The following is an 18,010-nucleotide window of genomic DNA, read 5'->3' as shown; positions in this document are numbered from 1 at the left end:
ACTATTCAGACAGTTCAATAGCTTCAAGGTTGTTTTCTTACAGTTAATTACAAGGATGTTAAGTGCTGAGATATATCTGGGTTTCACAGCCTGTTATTCCAAATACTAATACAAAGACTAATTTAAACCTTTACCAGACTTAAATTATTATCTGATTAACAGAACCTTGCTATGCTGAAGTGAAGGCTCTTCGAAAACAATGGATTTTTTTCAGTTTTTCCAAAGTGCCTTAGTGTCCTCTTTATAGCTATATCAGGCCCTGCCTGACCAGTTAGACCAAACAACCAGATGGATTTATTTGTATCTGCTTCTTAATTGTTAGTGTTAGTAGAATGTCCATTGTAGGTATGCCTATTTCTACATGAAAAGTGTATACTGATTTATGTAACATAAGTTGCCGAAGAGCCACTGAGTATTTGTCTTGTTGTTGTAGCAGACCACTTACAAGCTAAAGTTTGTCCCTGTTTCAGCCTTGCACCAATCAGTGTTCATGCAGCTTTTGACAAAGCAGCGCACTACTTTGGAATGAAAATAATTCACATTCCCCTGGATCAGAAAACTATGGAAGTTGATGTGAAGGTGAAACTTCTTGTATTCTGTTGACAAATGTTTTAGTTCTATACTTCAGCTTGAAATGCTACAGTAGTTTACCTACTTAACAAATGATTTGAAAGGGTAGACATACTCCCTATGAGTTTACGTTGAAGTTTGTTGTGTACAAATCTGTTTTTTAATAAGATTCTTTTTTAAAAGGTGTTTTTACATTGAACACATGTTTTTCTTAAGCAATAGAGGAGATGCATTCAAATTGTGATGAAATCCTTGATTTGTGCACAACATTGTACCACCATCCATGGATATCTGCAGCATCACTGACACAAAAAAAATATTGATGAATGCAGTGCTGCCTAAGTTATGTAAATAAGATTGTAGGTAAAAAATGTAAATCTGTAGCTCTTGATATGCCATCTAAAAACTTTTAATTTACAAGTGACTTGTTTAATATTACAATGAAGCCTGTTTTATATTTGAAGAATTAGTGAGAGCATCTAAGATTTTAACACTTATGGGAAATCTGTGGAGAAATAAATGGCTTCTGCAGTAATCAGTGATCCTAGGTATGTGTTGTAAATCAGGTTCTGTCTGTTGAAATAGGCCATGAGAAGAGCCATCTCGAGGAACACTGCCATGCTAGTCTGCTCTGCCCCTCAGTTCCCCCATGGAATCATGGACCCTGTGCAAGATGTAGCAAAGGTGATGGGTTTGTTTCTTTCTATGCTATAGTATCACATTGCACTTCAGAAATGGGTTTAGTATGATTCAGCTTGACCAGCAGAGATTGGGTTGGGTGTGACAAATTGTGATGAATGCCACACGTGTTGACAGGGAATTTAAATATATGAAAACAAGGAATCAAATATAATCCAGCAGTCATGAGAAAAAAATATTTACAACCTGACCCCTGAGTATTTTTTTACTGTATGCTTGCATTCCTATTCATTTGTTTTTATTTTACAGCTGGCTGTGAAGTACAATATTCCTTTCCATGTAGACGCGTGCTTGGGTGGTTTCCTGATTGCATTTATGGAAAAGGCCAAGTACCCCCTGCGTCCTTTTGACTTCCGTGTCAAAGGGGTGACCAGCATTTCAGCGGATACACACAAGGTGGGCAAGAGAATGAGTTCAGCCCAAACACCCTTCCTAGCTTCACTTCAAAAATCATGGCTCTGGTTACGGCCTACCACACAATTGCTTAGGGGTGCATTACATTCTCTTAAATTAGGAGACACATGAGCGGTGTTTCCTCAAGTTAGGGTGCATGTTAAATGCATATTCCCAAGTTATTGGGGTCATGCGAGGCATTTCTCTGAGTTATGGGACCTGTTGGATGAATTTCCCCAGGTTAGATGAGGGGTGCATTAGATGTGAATCCCTAGGTTAAGGGGTATAATACTAACGGATACCATGTGAAAAAAGGAAGCAGCAGGGCTCTGGACTGGAGGGACTCTAAAGCCCTTGTGTCAGATTTCCGTGGGTTGCGGCTGTTGTGCCCTTGAGCAAAGTACCTCGCTTAAATTTCTCTACAACCTGTTCCCCTGTACTACGGGGTCTGAATTTCCCAATTGACTTTACTAATAAATTAGAGGAATAAAACAAATCCTGGCAAATTTGCATGTCTAATTTGGAGCTTGATAGAAACATGAACAATTAAAGTTGCAAAGACCATGAAACCTACAGATGAACACAAAAAAAATAAGCATCTAAACAAATGAGTTACAAACAATTGAATTGATCTTTTATCATAGACTTTGTGACAATTCTAAGTTCAGAGAACTAGATTCTGATTATCATGCTGAATACATGTAACTGTTTTAAAGTAGATTATTAGTCTGAGTATAATTTTATGTTCAATTTGTTTTATTGGTTTTCAGGGCAAAGAAAGAATATTACATGGTACCCTATACAATAATGAACAAATGTGAACGATCATCCTGGTACCTAAACAAACTGTATAAATCCACTGATGATATAAAAGCAGGAATAAATGAGTAGAAAAAAGGAAACCAGAGATGAGCAAAGGAAAAAGAGAAAAGATAAAAGGTAGTGAAAGGACAGAAGAGGGAAGCCACAGTCTTCGAGGTCTTTCAGATATCTTAGTGGAGCTGCAAGTTTTTATGGAAGGTTAAAAAAGGGCTGTCAGGCAGAATAAAATTTTGCAGTTGAGCCACAGAGGGAAAACGTAATTTTTTCAAGGTGGAGAAAGTACATCACATCTCTTACCAGTGAGTGAAGGTGGGTGCAAGCGGTTGTTTCCAATGGCGCAAAATTGGCGCTAGTAGTGGAATATGATTTTAAGGTGTTAGTGCATTTGACATCATGATTTCACGCTTGTGTAACTTGTGCTGAGCTTATTTTTTTATTGTCTCCTTTTAGTATGGCTTTGCCCCAAAGGGCTCCTCCGTGGTCCTGTACAGTGATAAGAAGTACCGACATTATCAGTATTTCGTGGCTCCAGACTGGCAAGGAGGTATCTATGCATCTCCCTCTATTGCTGGCTCCCGACCAGGAGGCATCATTGCAGCTTGCTGGGCCACCATGATGCACATGGGAGAAAGTGGCTATGTTGAAGCCACAAAGAAGATTATTAAAACTGCACGGTTCATTGATGCAGAGTACGTTCACTGGCTCTTTCTTATGAATGAATCCGTTAATGAATGTTAGAATAAAGATGTGGATGTGGATAGTTTTAAATGAGCTCGGAAGTTATATTGGAAGTGTAGAATCATAATAAAATTCTATTTGTTGCTATTTTGCTGAATGAACTATGCAGCTGAGGTGTCCCTGGAGGCTTTCACAGGGAGCAGGCATTTTGGCTCATGTGGAGGATGGGAATTGTTACTGAGCCAGAATATAGACCGAGAGCCCAATAATTGAGTACAGCTGGAGGATGGGATAATTAGGCCCAGCTGTTACGTACAGTAGATCTTGTAGTGCAGAGCAGGGTTATTTTTCTGAGAAAAAGTCCAGCAGAGAAAGCGAAGAACCTGTTACTGTAGAAAACCTAAACTAAACAAACGCAATGTAATTATCTTGTAGTGTTTTGGGTTTACTCCTGCCTCATTTTACCTGTCTAAGTGCAGACTGGACTCCGATAAGGAGTTAGATTTTGTTTTGGATTCCTTGGTCTGTAGAAAATACAGCAAGCTGACAAGTCCTTAATAAGGTGATTAAACAAACTTCTTATTTGTGTTCCAAAATGTAACTGTTACTGTAGGTCACACTATTTTTTTACATGTGTATAGATAGTATTTTAGACAATTTATTGATTTTTATTTGTTTTTCATGGCTAATTTTTGTGTACTTTAATTCAGATGATAGATCTGAATTAAGTACAAACTTAATTTGTATATGAACCTAGAAATATTGTTTATTCCAAACACCTTTGTTCTATAAATAAATATAATTAGAAATCATTGTTGTGCTATAATTTGCTGTCTTGTTCTTGCCACACAGAATCCGCAAGATAGATGGAGTGTTTGTCTTTGGCAACCCTGAAGTTTCTGTTGTGGCCCTGGGATCTAAAGTCTTTGACATTTTTCGGTTGTCCAATGCACTAACCGCCAAGAGCTGGAATTTGAACACACTGCAGTTTCCTTCAAGGTGAATGTTGGAAATCTGCCCCATTTCCCCATTTCATGTCGTATGTTAACTGTAATTAACAACATGTTTTGCTTTCCTTTTTTTCTCTGAAACATTTATTTTATCTTCCATGCAGTATCCACATCTGCGTGACGCTGCTGCACACAAAGCCTGGTGTGGCTGAGAGCTTTGTGAAAGACGTCAAAGAGTGTGTGGCAGTTATCATGGAAAATCCCAAGGAAAAAACCACTGGCATGGTGAGCTTCCTAGCACATGTAACCGAGTTTAAAGTACATTGTCAATTCTTCCTGTCTGGTTAGGTGTACTCTAACACTTTTGTTTGTGCCTTCAGGGGGCGATCTATGGCATGGCACAGTCTATTCCAGATCGCTCAATGGTGACGGAGGTTTCTTACGGTTTCCTTGACTGCCTATACAGTACAGAGCTTCCCTCCACAGACAATGCGCACATGAACGGCACCACCAAGGCCCACTGAGCCTCTGAATATTTCTTCAGGGTGCAGTGACCTCTGGGAGATAGGATTACCTGTGGAAGAACAACATGGGTACCTCCAATGTTTTTATTTTTCCTCCCACTGTGTTCTGTGAAACTTGAAATAGGTTTTTGCAATAGTTAGAAAACACATTTTTCCTCTCAGATCATAAGTCATCTAACCTGTGTATAGAAAAAGCAAGTCTTTTAAAAGGCACAAAAAATGGTAGATGTAGAAGAATAAAAGAACATCTCTTTTAGTTTAAGTGTCAGTTGATAATGAAAACCTCCTTTGAAAATGCCTATGCCAATTATATTTATTTAATACTGTACACTCCACACGGCATCCTTTCATGTTTTGGGATACTTAAGCAACCTACTGTACTGTTAGAAAACCAATGGGTATAGTTATATTTATCAGACAAGGGGTTCACACGGTTCTCCCCTGCTCAATAATAAGCCAAGAAGAAAAATAATAGTTGTAAAATGTAGGTTAACTTCTGGAATTTAAAGAATTCACCTTTGGAGTTATGTTGGCTTTTTGAAAATCATTTTTGCAGTTCTCTTATTTTCTTATTTGTGAAGCATATTGCATGAATGCTCAGAGTGTCTCTAAAAACACTCTGCATAGGACACGGAGAATAAGAACCTAAAACTTGTAATAAAAATTATTTACAGTCACCCTTTGCCACAGTAAGCATTATAAAATTCAATTTTACAAGTTTTCTGTGAGAAAGATGTTTGTTTTTACTAAAATGCCTAATGTTTAAGACCTTAATTATGGTTTTGTGAATATAATTATTCGTGTTAAAATATTTATAACATGCATACCATCAATTTAAATGTTTTGTAATTTCTAATCTTTCAAACTGTCCTGTCAGTTTGTTCTTTTAATGTTCTTTAAATTATAATGACACCATATGGTCTGTTCGCCTGTCTTAAACCTTTGTGTAAAGATATTCAGAAAACCCTTAGTTCTTATTTACACTCAAAATTGGAGGATTTAAAAACCAATTTGCTTTCTGTTTTATACTGTTGAGCATAAGTGTGGATTTTTTTTTTAATTAGACCCCAAATCAGACCTTGGTGTTTTTGCTCCTTCATCATCTGCAAAGAGTGTTGAGATTTTAAAATTCACTCAGTACTGCCTGACAGTTCAAAGTGGAATTCCAACCAGTTCAGGTGAACCAAATGGTACTAGCTTGCCAAATGATGGTTCCAATAAGCTAATTGTCTCTGTAAGGGAAGGGAAGCTCTAGCAAGAGAATTAACTTCTCATTCATACCTGATAGAGAATGTGTGTGTTCAGACAGTATCTAGTTAAAAAAAAAATAGTTTGGGAGGTTTATATTTTTTCAGCCAGGTGTCCTCAGTTTTAGGGAAGTGGAAAGACCACACGATTTGTTAACACTTTCCATCTACCTCACTGTCTAACTGCATTTCAAGGCAATCCTGATACATTTATGAAGGTTGGCCAGAGTACAGAGTGATCTGCATAACTGGGATTAATGATCTAACACTGCTCTGGGCTATGAACACCAAGGGCCTGATTCTCATAATGGCACTAAGTTGTAACCCTTATTGTTCAGGACCAAACTATAGATGCTGTCTGTTATATGGGTAGATCTGGCTTGACTTCGCTGTCCTTCACTGAGACCTTTTTAAGTATTAATATAGATGCAAAACAAAAGATGCATAAAGCGAAACAACAAGAAATGAAAACTGAAAATGGATCTTCCAATCTTTCAATCTTTTAATTAACTGTAATCACTTTCTTGGCTTTATTTTTAACAGCTACTGTACATGCTTTTTTGTATGCTTGGGCAGTATACAAATGTTTCTGTAGGTACATTTCATACTTATTACCTCCATTGCTACTTCCTTTGAACAAACCGATGCTGGCAACCTAGAGGTACACGGTGAGCAGAGCATATACAGTAACAATCCCCTGGGCATGAGGGCAGGGACCCAAACCTGAACTGCTGTGATGTGCAGTAAATGCTCGGTGTTCATGAGGGTTAGGTGCCTTGAACTCTCTGTGAATGCAGGGCTTAATACCTTATGGAGAAAATGAGGTGTGGTTTCACGGCTTGTGAAACAAGCATTTTCCGTAGCAATATTTTTGTTACAACTGTTTACCATTTCAAAAGTTGTTTTAATTGCTAGTAAGTATTTTTTTTATTAAAAATGAATACTGGAAACTGGGGGAAAAACCCGTTGTTTTCCCCCCTTTAATCCAAGTTATTGCATTTACCAGCAAATTAGATCACTGTTATTATAGTTTACCCTGTATTAGAGTTTGTTTTTTCAATCACAGCAGAGCGCATTTTGCAGCACAGCAATAACAGACAAGAAAGTAAATTAATTGTATTTCACTCCCTTCCCACTCAACCAACTCACTCTCCTCCTCCTGTGCCTTGAATAATTCTGTTTCTTCTAATTCTTTTTTAATTCTTTTCCTCGAGACATGCAAGAATGAAGACTGTGATAACCTAGGAAAACATTTCAGTAAACATTTTTCATTCATAAAACCAATATCTGTGATTTGACCTATTGTAGATGTGAAATACTGAAAGCTGTAGTTAGAGGTTCAGTCCTCCTAGTGCTGAGTTGGTGTGTTTTTGTCATTTCAATTGTTGTCTCTTATAATATTTTTAAAAGGGTATAACAAAGTATTTTAAAGGTTGCCTTTAACTGTGTATACTACTGTATATGAACCATCAAAATTACAGATTTCTGCTGCCCTAACTGAAATGCAGGGTTAGTGGGTACCTTATAAAGCAGGATAGATGTGCTCTAACACAATAGTTTAAACATTGTATTCATTTGCTTGTGTAGCTTTATTTTCTTTGTGCCATACCTCTCAGTAATGGTTATTAATCACACTGAACTCCCATTTTGTTTCATCCCCAGCTGGGCTACAGATAAATATGTTTGAGATAAATGAGGAGTACTTTAAACATGCTGTATCTGTCCTTTGCATCTGTAAGAATTGGTCACTATTACCAGTACTATTGATGGTGCTTAAAAACACCCCTAAAAGGATCTTTCAAAATTATATCAGATTTGTAAATAATATTTCTTTATAATTGTATACTGTAAACTTCACCTTCTAAAATATTTCCAGATAGTTTAATAATGATCTGTACATGCACTGAGAGAATGTAGGTAATTGCTTTAATTTTTAAAAACATTAATTGAAAATTGAAAATGAGTATATAAAAAATAGTATGAATTTTAGAGTTGTGCTATCTACACATTTAAGTTAGTGGAGGACAAGTCATATGAAATTGGTACCTGACAAAACCGTGACTGCTGTCATACCTTGGCTCAAACGGGTTTAAAGTATGATCATTATAAAATGTTGGTAGGATGGTTTTGGTAGGTTCTTCTTGGTTTGTTTCGGGGCTTTCTGAAAGTTTTTTGTTTTGCATTTCATGTTTTTTTTAAAGAGGTCTCTGTGAAGAAACATTCTGCTCATATAAAAGTTACTGTATAACATTTCTAGGTCCTAGACAGTGATGTGTATAATAACTAAATATTAACATTTTGTGCTTTTGTGAAAATCTGTCTTCTAATATTAATGATCACCGAATGATCATGTCGGAACAGTTTTTTTTTAGATTTATCTGTTTTAGTTATAGTGAAAATGCAATGATGGAAACCATAACAAAATCAGATTTTGGCTAAAATCAAGAGGCAAACCAATTTCTATTGATTTTTTTTTTCTTCCTTGATACTAGTTTGCATTCCATTTGTTGATTTGATAGAACAGTTACTAAATTAATAATGAGTTTTGAAGTTCAAATGTTTTAATATTTGTAATATTTGTTTTAAAATGGTATGGAAAATTCAGACATTTTTATATTCACATTTTAATGTTAATTTCTGTGTGGGTTTCCACTGTCATTGTGAAATTATCTATAGCATATTCTTAACTGACGTGAGGAGTACGGATATTAATTTTAATGATGGTCAGCTGCTTTAATTTCGTAGCAGTTGTAATATGTTGCCACTTCAGATCATGCAATGAGCCACTTAAGAAGCTTTGCAAGAATACTAGGTTTTGACTGAGTTTCAAATAGTTTCTTTTTTCCAATGCAGAGAGCTATGGATTCCACTGTGTTGCCGTAACTTTAACGGTTCGAGTGACGTGGGAATAAATGCAGGGTACAACTCGGATGGTAATGAGATGTGGCTTATAAATACAGTTTGAGGAGTAGAAAAATCATGTGAAAATCATGAAAGGAGTAGAAAAATCATGTGTGTGTCATCTTCATCTGTTCTGGTATTCCTCAATTGTATTGATAATTAAAGAATATCTGTACCAAAAAGCACTATAGTTTATACAATGTTTCTGTATTACTAATATTACCAATGATTTCCTGTCCAATCTCATAACCATTTCTGTTTACCCTTACATTACAAGCATTCCCAAAGCACCTTGCCCAGAAATAAAATGTCTGGATATATGCACTGAATTAAAAATGGCACAAACTTTAAAAAAAGGTTAAGCAGCATTCACCTGTATGCCTTCTAAGCTGAACCCTATTATGCATAGGTTTTTGGGCAAAAAGCTTTAGTTCACTTCTCCTCTGGGAGATAAAGTTGTCAAACAAATCAAAGATTACAACACATAGGACATTGTGTATATAAATACACTCCATGATTTACCATTCCATTTTCTTTATCACTGTGTGTTTGTTTCTTGTTAACTGTAATCATTGATATATAGTACCACATACTCTAGGAGTCTAGTAAGGAAAAGGGATCATTTTGGTTGAGTTTGTTGTTTCATGTAGTTAGAGGATTGTGACAGATGTCAATTGTAGTCAATCTGGAGAGACTTATACAGTATATGTGTATAAAAGAAAAGCATTCTGATTCTCCCCCTCCTGTGATAGTATATTCATAGTGGTAAAGTCAGTTTGAGTTACAATTAGCAATTCAAAATGTGGGGAGCATCAGGAGAAAAATGGTCAACAATTCCTAATTAAGGAACATCTATGGACACGTGCATTATCCTCTCAGGTGTCTGTTCTACCAGGGAACAAGTCTAGCTTTTCAAATAAAGTTCCCAGGAATGTTAAGCTATTCCGTATGATCTTTCTTTCTAAACAAATACATGTTGTCAGATACTGTGCACCCAATAATAAAGAGTTTTCAGTCTAATTCATTTTTCTACTTATACAAACTCTAAATATTAAGACTAATTTTTAAAATGAGAATGAAACACTCTTCTGCAGTTTTTCAAAATAGTTTGCGCAGTTAGTCATACTATCAAGAAGATTAAGATTGTGAGTTAAGTGTTCTCCTTAGTAACATGCAAGAAAATGGATTTATCAGTCTTCAAGCTCGTAAAATAGCTATTATGCAAGAAATAGCTATTATGCAAGAGCTTCTTGAACATATAAACCCTCCTTCACTTTTATTTAAATCTGAGGTACGGATCTTGCCTTCCTTTTTCAGGCTTTTGAGTTTTTCCCATTCCAAGCATCACCTTGCTAAATAGACATCTCTTTTTTTTTTACCTCAGATTTTTATATCTGTGGTAATTTACGCAACGTATTTGAACAGAGCTGGATTTTTTTGGTTCTTAGATTCTTCTGTGCAACCTCATGTAGTATTGTCATGAATAATATGTGCTAATGTGCATTATTTAAAAACATGTTTACCAGAAAAATGCAATACGTTAATTTTAGATCACCAAAAAACTGTGACTGCAGTGTGTGGACTGTTTTTGCCTAAGAATCTATTGCATGTTTGGTTCTGGCGTGGAGTTCCTTGTTTTGTGTGGTGTTGGGGGGAACTTTTAAGACAATTTAAAGCTGTTTATAAAGCATTTATAAAGCTGTTAAATCCCTGTAGATATTTATTAATAGTGGATCAATAAGTGCACATTTTAAAGGGATTTTGATTATTGAATCCTTGTCTATTTGTACTCCTGTGTTTTACACTGTAACATATATTAAAAAACAAATTAAAGTCTGGTCCTGAACTAAAGTCTTGGTCTGAGATTATTAAACAACCCATATAATAAATTAAATATGAAAATTTAAAATTCCATTTGGATTCTACTCTTTTTAAGCCTGTTGATACACTGTCATTATCTGGATAGGTTTCAAAGATCTATTGTGTAATGTTTGTACAAAACTGTTTGTACTGTTTTGTAATGAGTATCATTATGTAAAGTTCTCTTGAATGTTTAAGCGTTAACATAATATAAAGAAAACAATATATGTACTGCTTCTGGCAGAAAACATTGGAACAGGTACTCGCACCAATCCACGTTTTACAAGGAAAAAAATTACCCTTTAAATATAAGCAATGAAGTTGTATTTTTACTTTTGAACAACAAATCCTACTTAGTCATTTGTAGGTCAATACATAATTACATAATATGTAAATAAAGTGATAATGCAGATTCAGTATTCACATAATCTTAATAAAGGTGCTTTAAGTCATTTCAAACATTTATTCAGAATAAGGCACACTGGCAAATTTCCAACATCTGACATCACATCATTATGAAACACTTCTATTAAGAAACATCAGGAAATGTATATCGGAACATCAGACATTGAACATTCATGTTTCTATGCATGTTTTCCAGGTTCAATAATTTTGCAACTTGATGAAGGAATAAATCCAAAAAAAAGATTACTGCTTTCCTCATAAAATGCTTCAAAGAATGCCACTTAACTGGTATTTTGTTCTTGCAGTACTGGATGTGGTATGCTGATACAGGCCTTTAATGTGCACTTAAAAGTAGTCACATTAAAAGAAGCTTATTTGAACAACAGCCTTAAACTAGCTATTATTGATTTTTACTGAAAATAAAAAAGATCATGTTTCTTGACACAGGGTTTGCTCTTCAAAGATAAAAACTTACATTGTCTTCATCTGATTAACATTTTCTTCCCCTGTTGTCAGAAAAATTAAATACCTTATTTTAGTGGAATGTATGTTAAGAAGCAGTAGCTCTTCCTAAATTCATGTGGTAAGAAAACAGAATTCTGAAATGAGATACATCAAATTATCTTGGAAACACCCAGAGTATCAGAGTGACAACTTTAGAATTGTATCTTCCATACAAAACTATCCTCTCTACAATGGATCATATGTGTATATCTATATACGTGTATATGTGTATAGTAATGGGCAGCTTATATTTTCACTATTCAGAGTCCTCAATGCACGATCTAACACAACAAAGTCACAGATGTTTCAGTAATGCACACATGATAAACAGGCTTGGAAACATTAATGTGGATGCACTTTTGTGGATAACTTTTGTAAGTCTTCCATGATGTACTTTGGTACATATATACTGGTGATCAAAAGGTTTTGAGTTCAGTTAATGGCGAGAACCGTTTACTGGGACTAACCGTGTGTCTGTGCTAAGGTAGTATATATCCTTCACTTTTCTTTATATCACAATGATTTTCTATATGTTTCACTGATGATGTTTTTTTTTACGTTCCATGCACTAGGTGATGTCTTGTAGTGTTACAGAATTGGTTTTGAAATATGTTTTCAGAAAGTATTTGAAACACTTTTTTAATTACAAACTATGCAGACAGGGCAAGAGAATCTCCCACAGAAAACAGCTGTACTTTCACAGGCAAATGTGAACAGTGCTGTTTGTACTGAAAAAGATATAATGAATAATATAACGCTGTTTACCACAGACTGAATCTATTACGTTTGAAAATTCTGAATGTTAATCTAAATATATTTGCATTGTAATATCTTGACAGTAATCGTCTTTGACATGTTTGGCAGTTTGACATAATCTTGTAAGACTGTTCTCTGAACTGAACAACAAAACTTTTGATCACTTGGGCTATCTCGACTCTCAGTCTGGAATTTACAGTCAATGCAACATCCATTACTGGCCTGCTGCCTGTCATAAGTTCTTTTAGAAGTCTGATATCCAGGCAGGTTAAAGAGCAGCTGCTTGATCGATGAAACTGGCCAGCGTGACATCTCTCTGTGAAATCCCTCCACAGTCATGTGTGCTCAGAGTGACTTGGACCTGAGGGAATACAGGCATGTCATGAGAAAGCCATATGTTTAGCAGCTGAGTTCTGGATTACTATGAGGAACAATGAAACCTTAAGGTCAAGAAAAAACTGCACTGCATTTGCTGACTGTTATTGCACCAGGATTTTTAGTAAACTCTTATTACGTAGTTAAACTTTCTGTCCATCCATCTTCTAACCACTTCATCCAATTCAGGGTCCTCTGGGAACTGGAGCCGATCTCGGCAAGCAATGGCCGGTGGCAAGGTGGGAAACCAGTTGGCCTACCTGCGTGTCTTTGGACTGGGGGAGAAAACCAGAGCACCCAGAAGAAACCCACTCAAACAGGGGGAGAACATACAAACTCCATGCATATACAGTGGCACCCCAGGTCTGCGAGGCAGCAATGCTAACAACTGTCCACCATGCCACCCCAGTTCTGCTTTCAACTTTGTTCAAAACTGTTAATTGGACACAATTTTTAAAGAATGATTTTTAAACAGCTGAGCTTGAGGAACATTACAAAACATCAACTAGCCCATGGGACACATACTGTACCTTGTTATAAACATTAAACCATTCAGGATGGTGGTCCATCTTCTCAGCTTGCAGTGCCACCCTGGACATGAAGCCAAAAGCCTGTGTGAAACAACAAAGGTAATATCATACTGGAAACAACTTATTTGAGATTCCTTTTTCTCAGATAGCAATCTATTTTCATAAGCTTTTCAACTGATCTCTAACAGCATCAGTTACTAATGGGAATGTGAGTGTTACGTGAACCATCATTTTTGTACTGTACGTAAATCCAAAACCTGATGGCTTTAGCTAAAAGTGCATCTTAGGAATTTAATGTGTATCAGTCAAATTCTATGATCTAAGAAATCTAGATTATTCATTTCTGCAACAGTAGTAACTGTTGTGTAGTAAATGAGTGTGTCAGTACTCTGAAAACACTTTGAAACGGTGCTTTGAAAAACTGGCGTTTTTGGCCCATGCTTAGTGTTCTTATTTTTTTATTTAATACAGTATGTGTAAATTAATTGGAATACAATTTGCTCATTTTACATTTGCTCTATGTGGCTGAGCTGTTACAGTTTCTTGATGGTGACCCACAAATTATTACCAGTATTCAGACATACGTTTTGATGGAACAGTAGGTGTAATTGATCACATATCAGTATTTATTTTATTCTTAGAAATTCTTACAGAAAGACACATAACTAGAGTACATTCCATTAGTGTAAAAGCACTGTCTAATATTCTGTATTCATCTTAAAAGCTTATTAGACTAGCTCCCTTTTTTTCCTTTACGTTTTGTGTGGGAGCTTCTAAATGTCCTAGTTTATTTTTGGAAAACAAGTTCATGAAAGGTATTTCTGTCCTTGGCTACCTGATTAAAATCTTTAAAGAGGAATTCCTTGTAGATAGCATCCCGACCCACCACCTCAATCCACTGGGCACTCCTCAGATGTGGAAGAACCTGCTCTCTCTCCTCCTGGGTCAGTCTCTGCGCTTTCCCTGCCTGATGGACAAACAAAGAGACCATGTAAGCACCTCATCTCCAGCAAAATACTGGCAGTATATTTAAATGCAATCAAGGTTCCAAAATCACCATAAAGAAAGTTCTTAAAAGTGAAACTGGGGGATTCCTGGTAGGGAAACGAGGGTTTGGGATTTTATGCTAGTCTTCCTTTGAGAACCCTAGGTTTTCAACTTTCCATTGCAGTACATTGCATGATCTGCGTAGTTCTTCCCCTTGTCGCAAAGAAAGGATTTTGGCTTTGTGCTCATATAAAGTGCAGAGTGAGTCCAGTCATATTGGGAAGAACAACTAAATTTTAGTTTACCATATCAAATCACAACCTTCTATACAGGCCTGGTTAGTATAAGAATAATACTTTGCACTTTACAAAACTGAAGAGAAGTCAATAGATGAATTCTCAAGGTCCCTAGTGTAATTTCAGTGCCTATTATTCACTAGTAAAAAAGTAAATTTGTAATTGTAATGGGGAGTCAGTAAAAATAAATGTAGACATGCAGTAATACCTAGATAAATGTTTGCAACGGACACTGTCAAAACTAGAAACCTTGAAGAAACAGTTTTGTTGGTTTATAAAACCATTAGCTAGCTTAACTAAATGGTTGGAAAAAAGTCCTAAGTAACTTGCAACAATGTCATGCTTTTTAACACAAAAAAAAACTTCTTCTCTTTAGAACAGTGTTACACATACAGTATCTGAAAAGGGGGAGTGCTGTCACTGAGCTTTTCAATTGGCTGTTCAACACAATCTGGGAAACAGCATGAAGCATTCCTGCTTTCAATAGAGCTGGCCTCTTCCCTTTAGGTTCTCATTAATATCCAGTGGACTAAACAATGCCTTTTAGAAAACATGTGTGCAACATAACTGAAACCTGAAAATTACACTAGGTTTGTAGACAATAACACAATAAGAGAAAATTACAAAATGCACCAAATGATTGACAGTATTATCACATAACTCGATATACAAAAATTAAGGTATAATTATCATACTTTTTAAGACGCATTGGTTTGGTGAAGTAAATACAATGCTTCTTAACACAAGTGATTTTCTGGAGAAAACTTATTAAAAAGATTATACGATGTTAAGATATGAAGAGCTTTTTATATTGCATATAATATCTCTGACTCAAAATTAAATTGATTTAAAATAAATAATCTTGATCTTATTAATACCTTTATGATTTTTTTAACCAAAAACCATTTGTTTCCATATAATTCCCTAAATTTAAAAACTGGAAACAAATGTATGTCCTTGCACATTTGACCCTGCACAAAACAAGCAAACCTGTTCAGGAAATTAAGACTATTTTTTCCAGTGAGCATTGCAGATGTAGAGATCTGACATCAAACAGATAGCATAGCAACAACTAGTCACCTCCTCTAGTGACAATTATGGGCTACAAATAAACAAGAGCCCTACATTCTAGAGAGCAACAATCCAGACTTGAGATGCCATGTCAGCTCAGTATCACAATAAATATTCTAATGAGTCACCATTATGTGATGCACGACGAGTAAATACTGCTAATTTGTCTAATGGATATATCGGTTTTGGTGGTTTGTGTATGCTTCAGGGATGGGGAAAACAGGTTTCATTCTTTTGCGAATACTCCAGCTTTATGGTTACAGATTGCGAGTTTACATTGATTAGGAATTTATGATAGGCTACTTGAACACGAGCCGTAAACCATTTGAAAAAAACCTGTGCAAAAAATATTTGTCTTGAAAATGCTGAAATTGTAGACTAATATTTACGTGGAACCTAAACCTAAAGATTTGTTCTTAGGAGTCACGCTGATGATAGTAAGAGTTTTTAGCACCTAGGTAAACGGACACACTGACATATAAAAGAAGGTCGTTTCTGTCTGTATTTTTAACGATTTCCCAGTTATTTTAATTGATTTGGCCAGGAACACTTCCAGGTATTCCCGGATACTTTATCTCATCTATTGTCTAATTACTTCCCTCCCCCCAGATAGTGTTACTTAACATTAATCATTAGTCGCCTTCCTGCGGTAATCTGATCTTTAAAAACATTAATAGAAAATGAAGAGCCATGCTCCTACCATAGTTAGCGGTTAAGATATCTTCAGATAAATCTCTGGACCTTGTGCTGGCCTCAGCTGCAAGTCAGCTGAAGTGAATTAAACTCCTCCTGAAAAAGAGCATCTGGCATTGATAACAAGGACCAATATAGATGTCTACGCTGAAGCCTGACTGAAAGTGAATCTGAGAGAGAAGTGCCCTGCAGGCTATTTGGATATAACTGAAAAGCAGTCCCGACTCTCTATTACATGAGGCCCTCTTCAAGTGGGAGAGATCAATGCATCTCTGCTCACACACTCGCTGCTAGTATTGCCATTTTTAATGACATCAGCTCGCCTTTGCACTAGAATAGAAAAGACTCCCTGCCACTCAATATAATTCACCTTGTAAAATCAGGGAGAGGTCATTTTATTTTCTCTGGCTCTATTGCTAAAATGTTGTAATGTTGTCATTCTCATTTTCACCTATAAAATTAACCAACAAATTATACAATAAGGGAAACAGCAAAAGTGTTTTGGATTTTCATTGTATAAACCCAATTGTTGTGGGAGAAAATGAGGTGCTGCATTAAAAGGCTTAAAATATAGAAATCAAATATTTCATATTTGTTGTTCAACACAAATATCAAAAGAACTGACAGCTAAAAAAAAGACACAGCACATATGAGTAAGAGCTTTATCTACCCTGACATTTAATTACTAACCTTACTGGTAATAAAAAATGTAAACAAACAATAGCCACTAGAGCTCCTTTTTTAACATGCTACTCCCTTTGTTTTAGCTGTAAAATGCCGCTACTAGGAGTTAGCTCAAAATCATTCTGCCAATATACAAGATTCAGATGATTTTTTTAAATTTTATGAGTCAGTCTAACTGGAGCTGGTGTTTTTCTTACAGCATAATGTCTTTTATACAATAAGAACCATCTTTCACTTCTGTTCTCTTTAGCAACAAGCCCGAAACATGTTCTGCTATACCACAGTTATCTCAAATAAAAAGTAAAGTGAAAATCAAGAGAAAAGGACATTATAATTTTAATTATCCTTTCATATGTTTTGTAATGTATCCACTTGTTTCATACTTTGTTAAATATGTTGGTTATTAAATATGATTCTCTATTTCTTTTCAGGATCTATAGGCCTTATTATAGCAAAAATGCTTATTAACAGCCTCAGTCAGAAGACGATATTATTTTTGTGATAGATGTGGATAAATCTTTCAGAAGCTTTTACTGAAGTAGTAGTTTAGAGATTTAGAGATGAGATGATGCCAGGTTACGTATTTAAGGGTGTATGCATCATTTGAGAAACAAACCAGTAAAAGAATGGATATTTTCAACTGCCACTTTAATTCTAGGAAATTGTAAAGTGACTTTAATAAACCTAATCGCTAAGGACTTTAGCTGGGCCTTTGAACTTTGGTCCAGGGGCTTGTAAAGTGGAGCAAATCCTGACTACCATGGAGTCCAGAGTGACACAGACCTTTTTATTTGTTTTATTTCTCATTTCCACAGCTGTATTAGCTGAAGTTATATCATCCAAAGGTAAGAATATGCAGTTTTGAAGAACAGGGCTTTCTGTTTCTGAGCTGTTTTCCAGAAGTGCAATTCAAATTATATTATAAGACTGAATTGTTTACAGGCAGTCCTCCAAATACTGTATATGTATTCAGAACTTCCTTTTAAAATCTTCACATTTAGTTAATCCATTGAGTTCAATTAAATTATTATGTAATAATTACATTGTACAATTACAATTCCTAAT

The 18,010-nt window shown here is 35.6% G+C and overlaps 3 protein-coding genes across 3 annotated transcripts in view; 2 read left to right on the top strand and 1 right to left on the bottom strand.

Annotated features, from left to right (window-relative positions):
* The window catches only part of sgpl1 (sphingosine-1-phosphate lyase 1), a 35,349-nt gene extending 24,721 nt beyond the window's left edge, over window positions 1-10,628 (top strand). Inside the window, exons 8-14 of the mRNA XM_088917530.1 lie at window positions 471-579; window positions 1,156-1,254; window positions 1,519-1,665; window positions 2,935-3,173; window positions 4,015-4,161; window positions 4,277-4,397; window positions 4,493-10,628. Coding sequence (XP_088773656.1) covers window positions 471-579; window positions 1,156-1,254; window positions 1,519-1,665; window positions 2,935-3,173; window positions 4,015-4,161; window positions 4,277-4,397; window positions 4,493-4,636 — 1,006 coding nt within the window. The 3' untranslated portion in view covers window positions 4,637-10,628. The remainder of the gene's footprint in view (window positions 1-470; window positions 580-1,155; window positions 1,255-1,518; window positions 1,666-2,934; window positions 3,174-4,014; window positions 4,162-4,276; window positions 4,398-4,492) is intronic.
* Window positions 10,629-11,096: 468 nt separating this feature from the next.
* On the bottom strand, window positions 11,097-16,470 carry pcbd1 (pterin-4 alpha-carbinolamine dehydratase/dimerization cofactor of hepatocyte nuclear factor 1 alpha). Its single transcript, XM_088917207.1, has 4 exons — window positions 16,269-16,470; window positions 14,050-14,181; window positions 13,215-13,295; window positions 11,097-12,670 (listed from the first exon to the last, which is right to left on the bottom strand). Exons 1-4 carry the CDS (start codon window positions 16,269-16,271, stop codon window positions 12,578-12,580), a joined length of 309 nt encoding a protein of 102 aa, XP_088773333.1. The 5' UTR covers window positions 16,272-16,470; the 3' UTR covers window positions 11,097-12,577.
* A 1,235-nt stretch (window positions 16,471-17,705) lies between these two features.
* The window catches only part of LOC148834972 (heparan-alpha-glucosaminide N-acetyltransferase), a 107,118-nt gene continuing 106,813 nt past the window's right edge, over window positions 17,706-18,010 (top strand). Inside the window, exon 1 of the mRNA XM_088915786.1 lies at window positions 17,706-17,790. Coding sequence (XP_088771912.1) covers window positions 17,706-17,790 — 85 coding nt within the window. The remainder of the gene's footprint in view (window positions 17,791-18,010) is intronic.

This window comes from Atractosteus spatula, chromosome 5 (assembly GCF_055471065.1).
Source record: "Atractosteus spatula isolate fAtrSpa1 chromosome 5, fAtrSpa1.hap1, whole genome shotgun sequence".
Taxonomy (NCBI): Eukaryota; Metazoa; Chordata; class Actinopteri; order Semionotiformes; family Lepisosteidae; genus Atractosteus; species Atractosteus spatula.
This window is presented reverse-complemented; position numbering and strand designations above follow the sequence as displayed.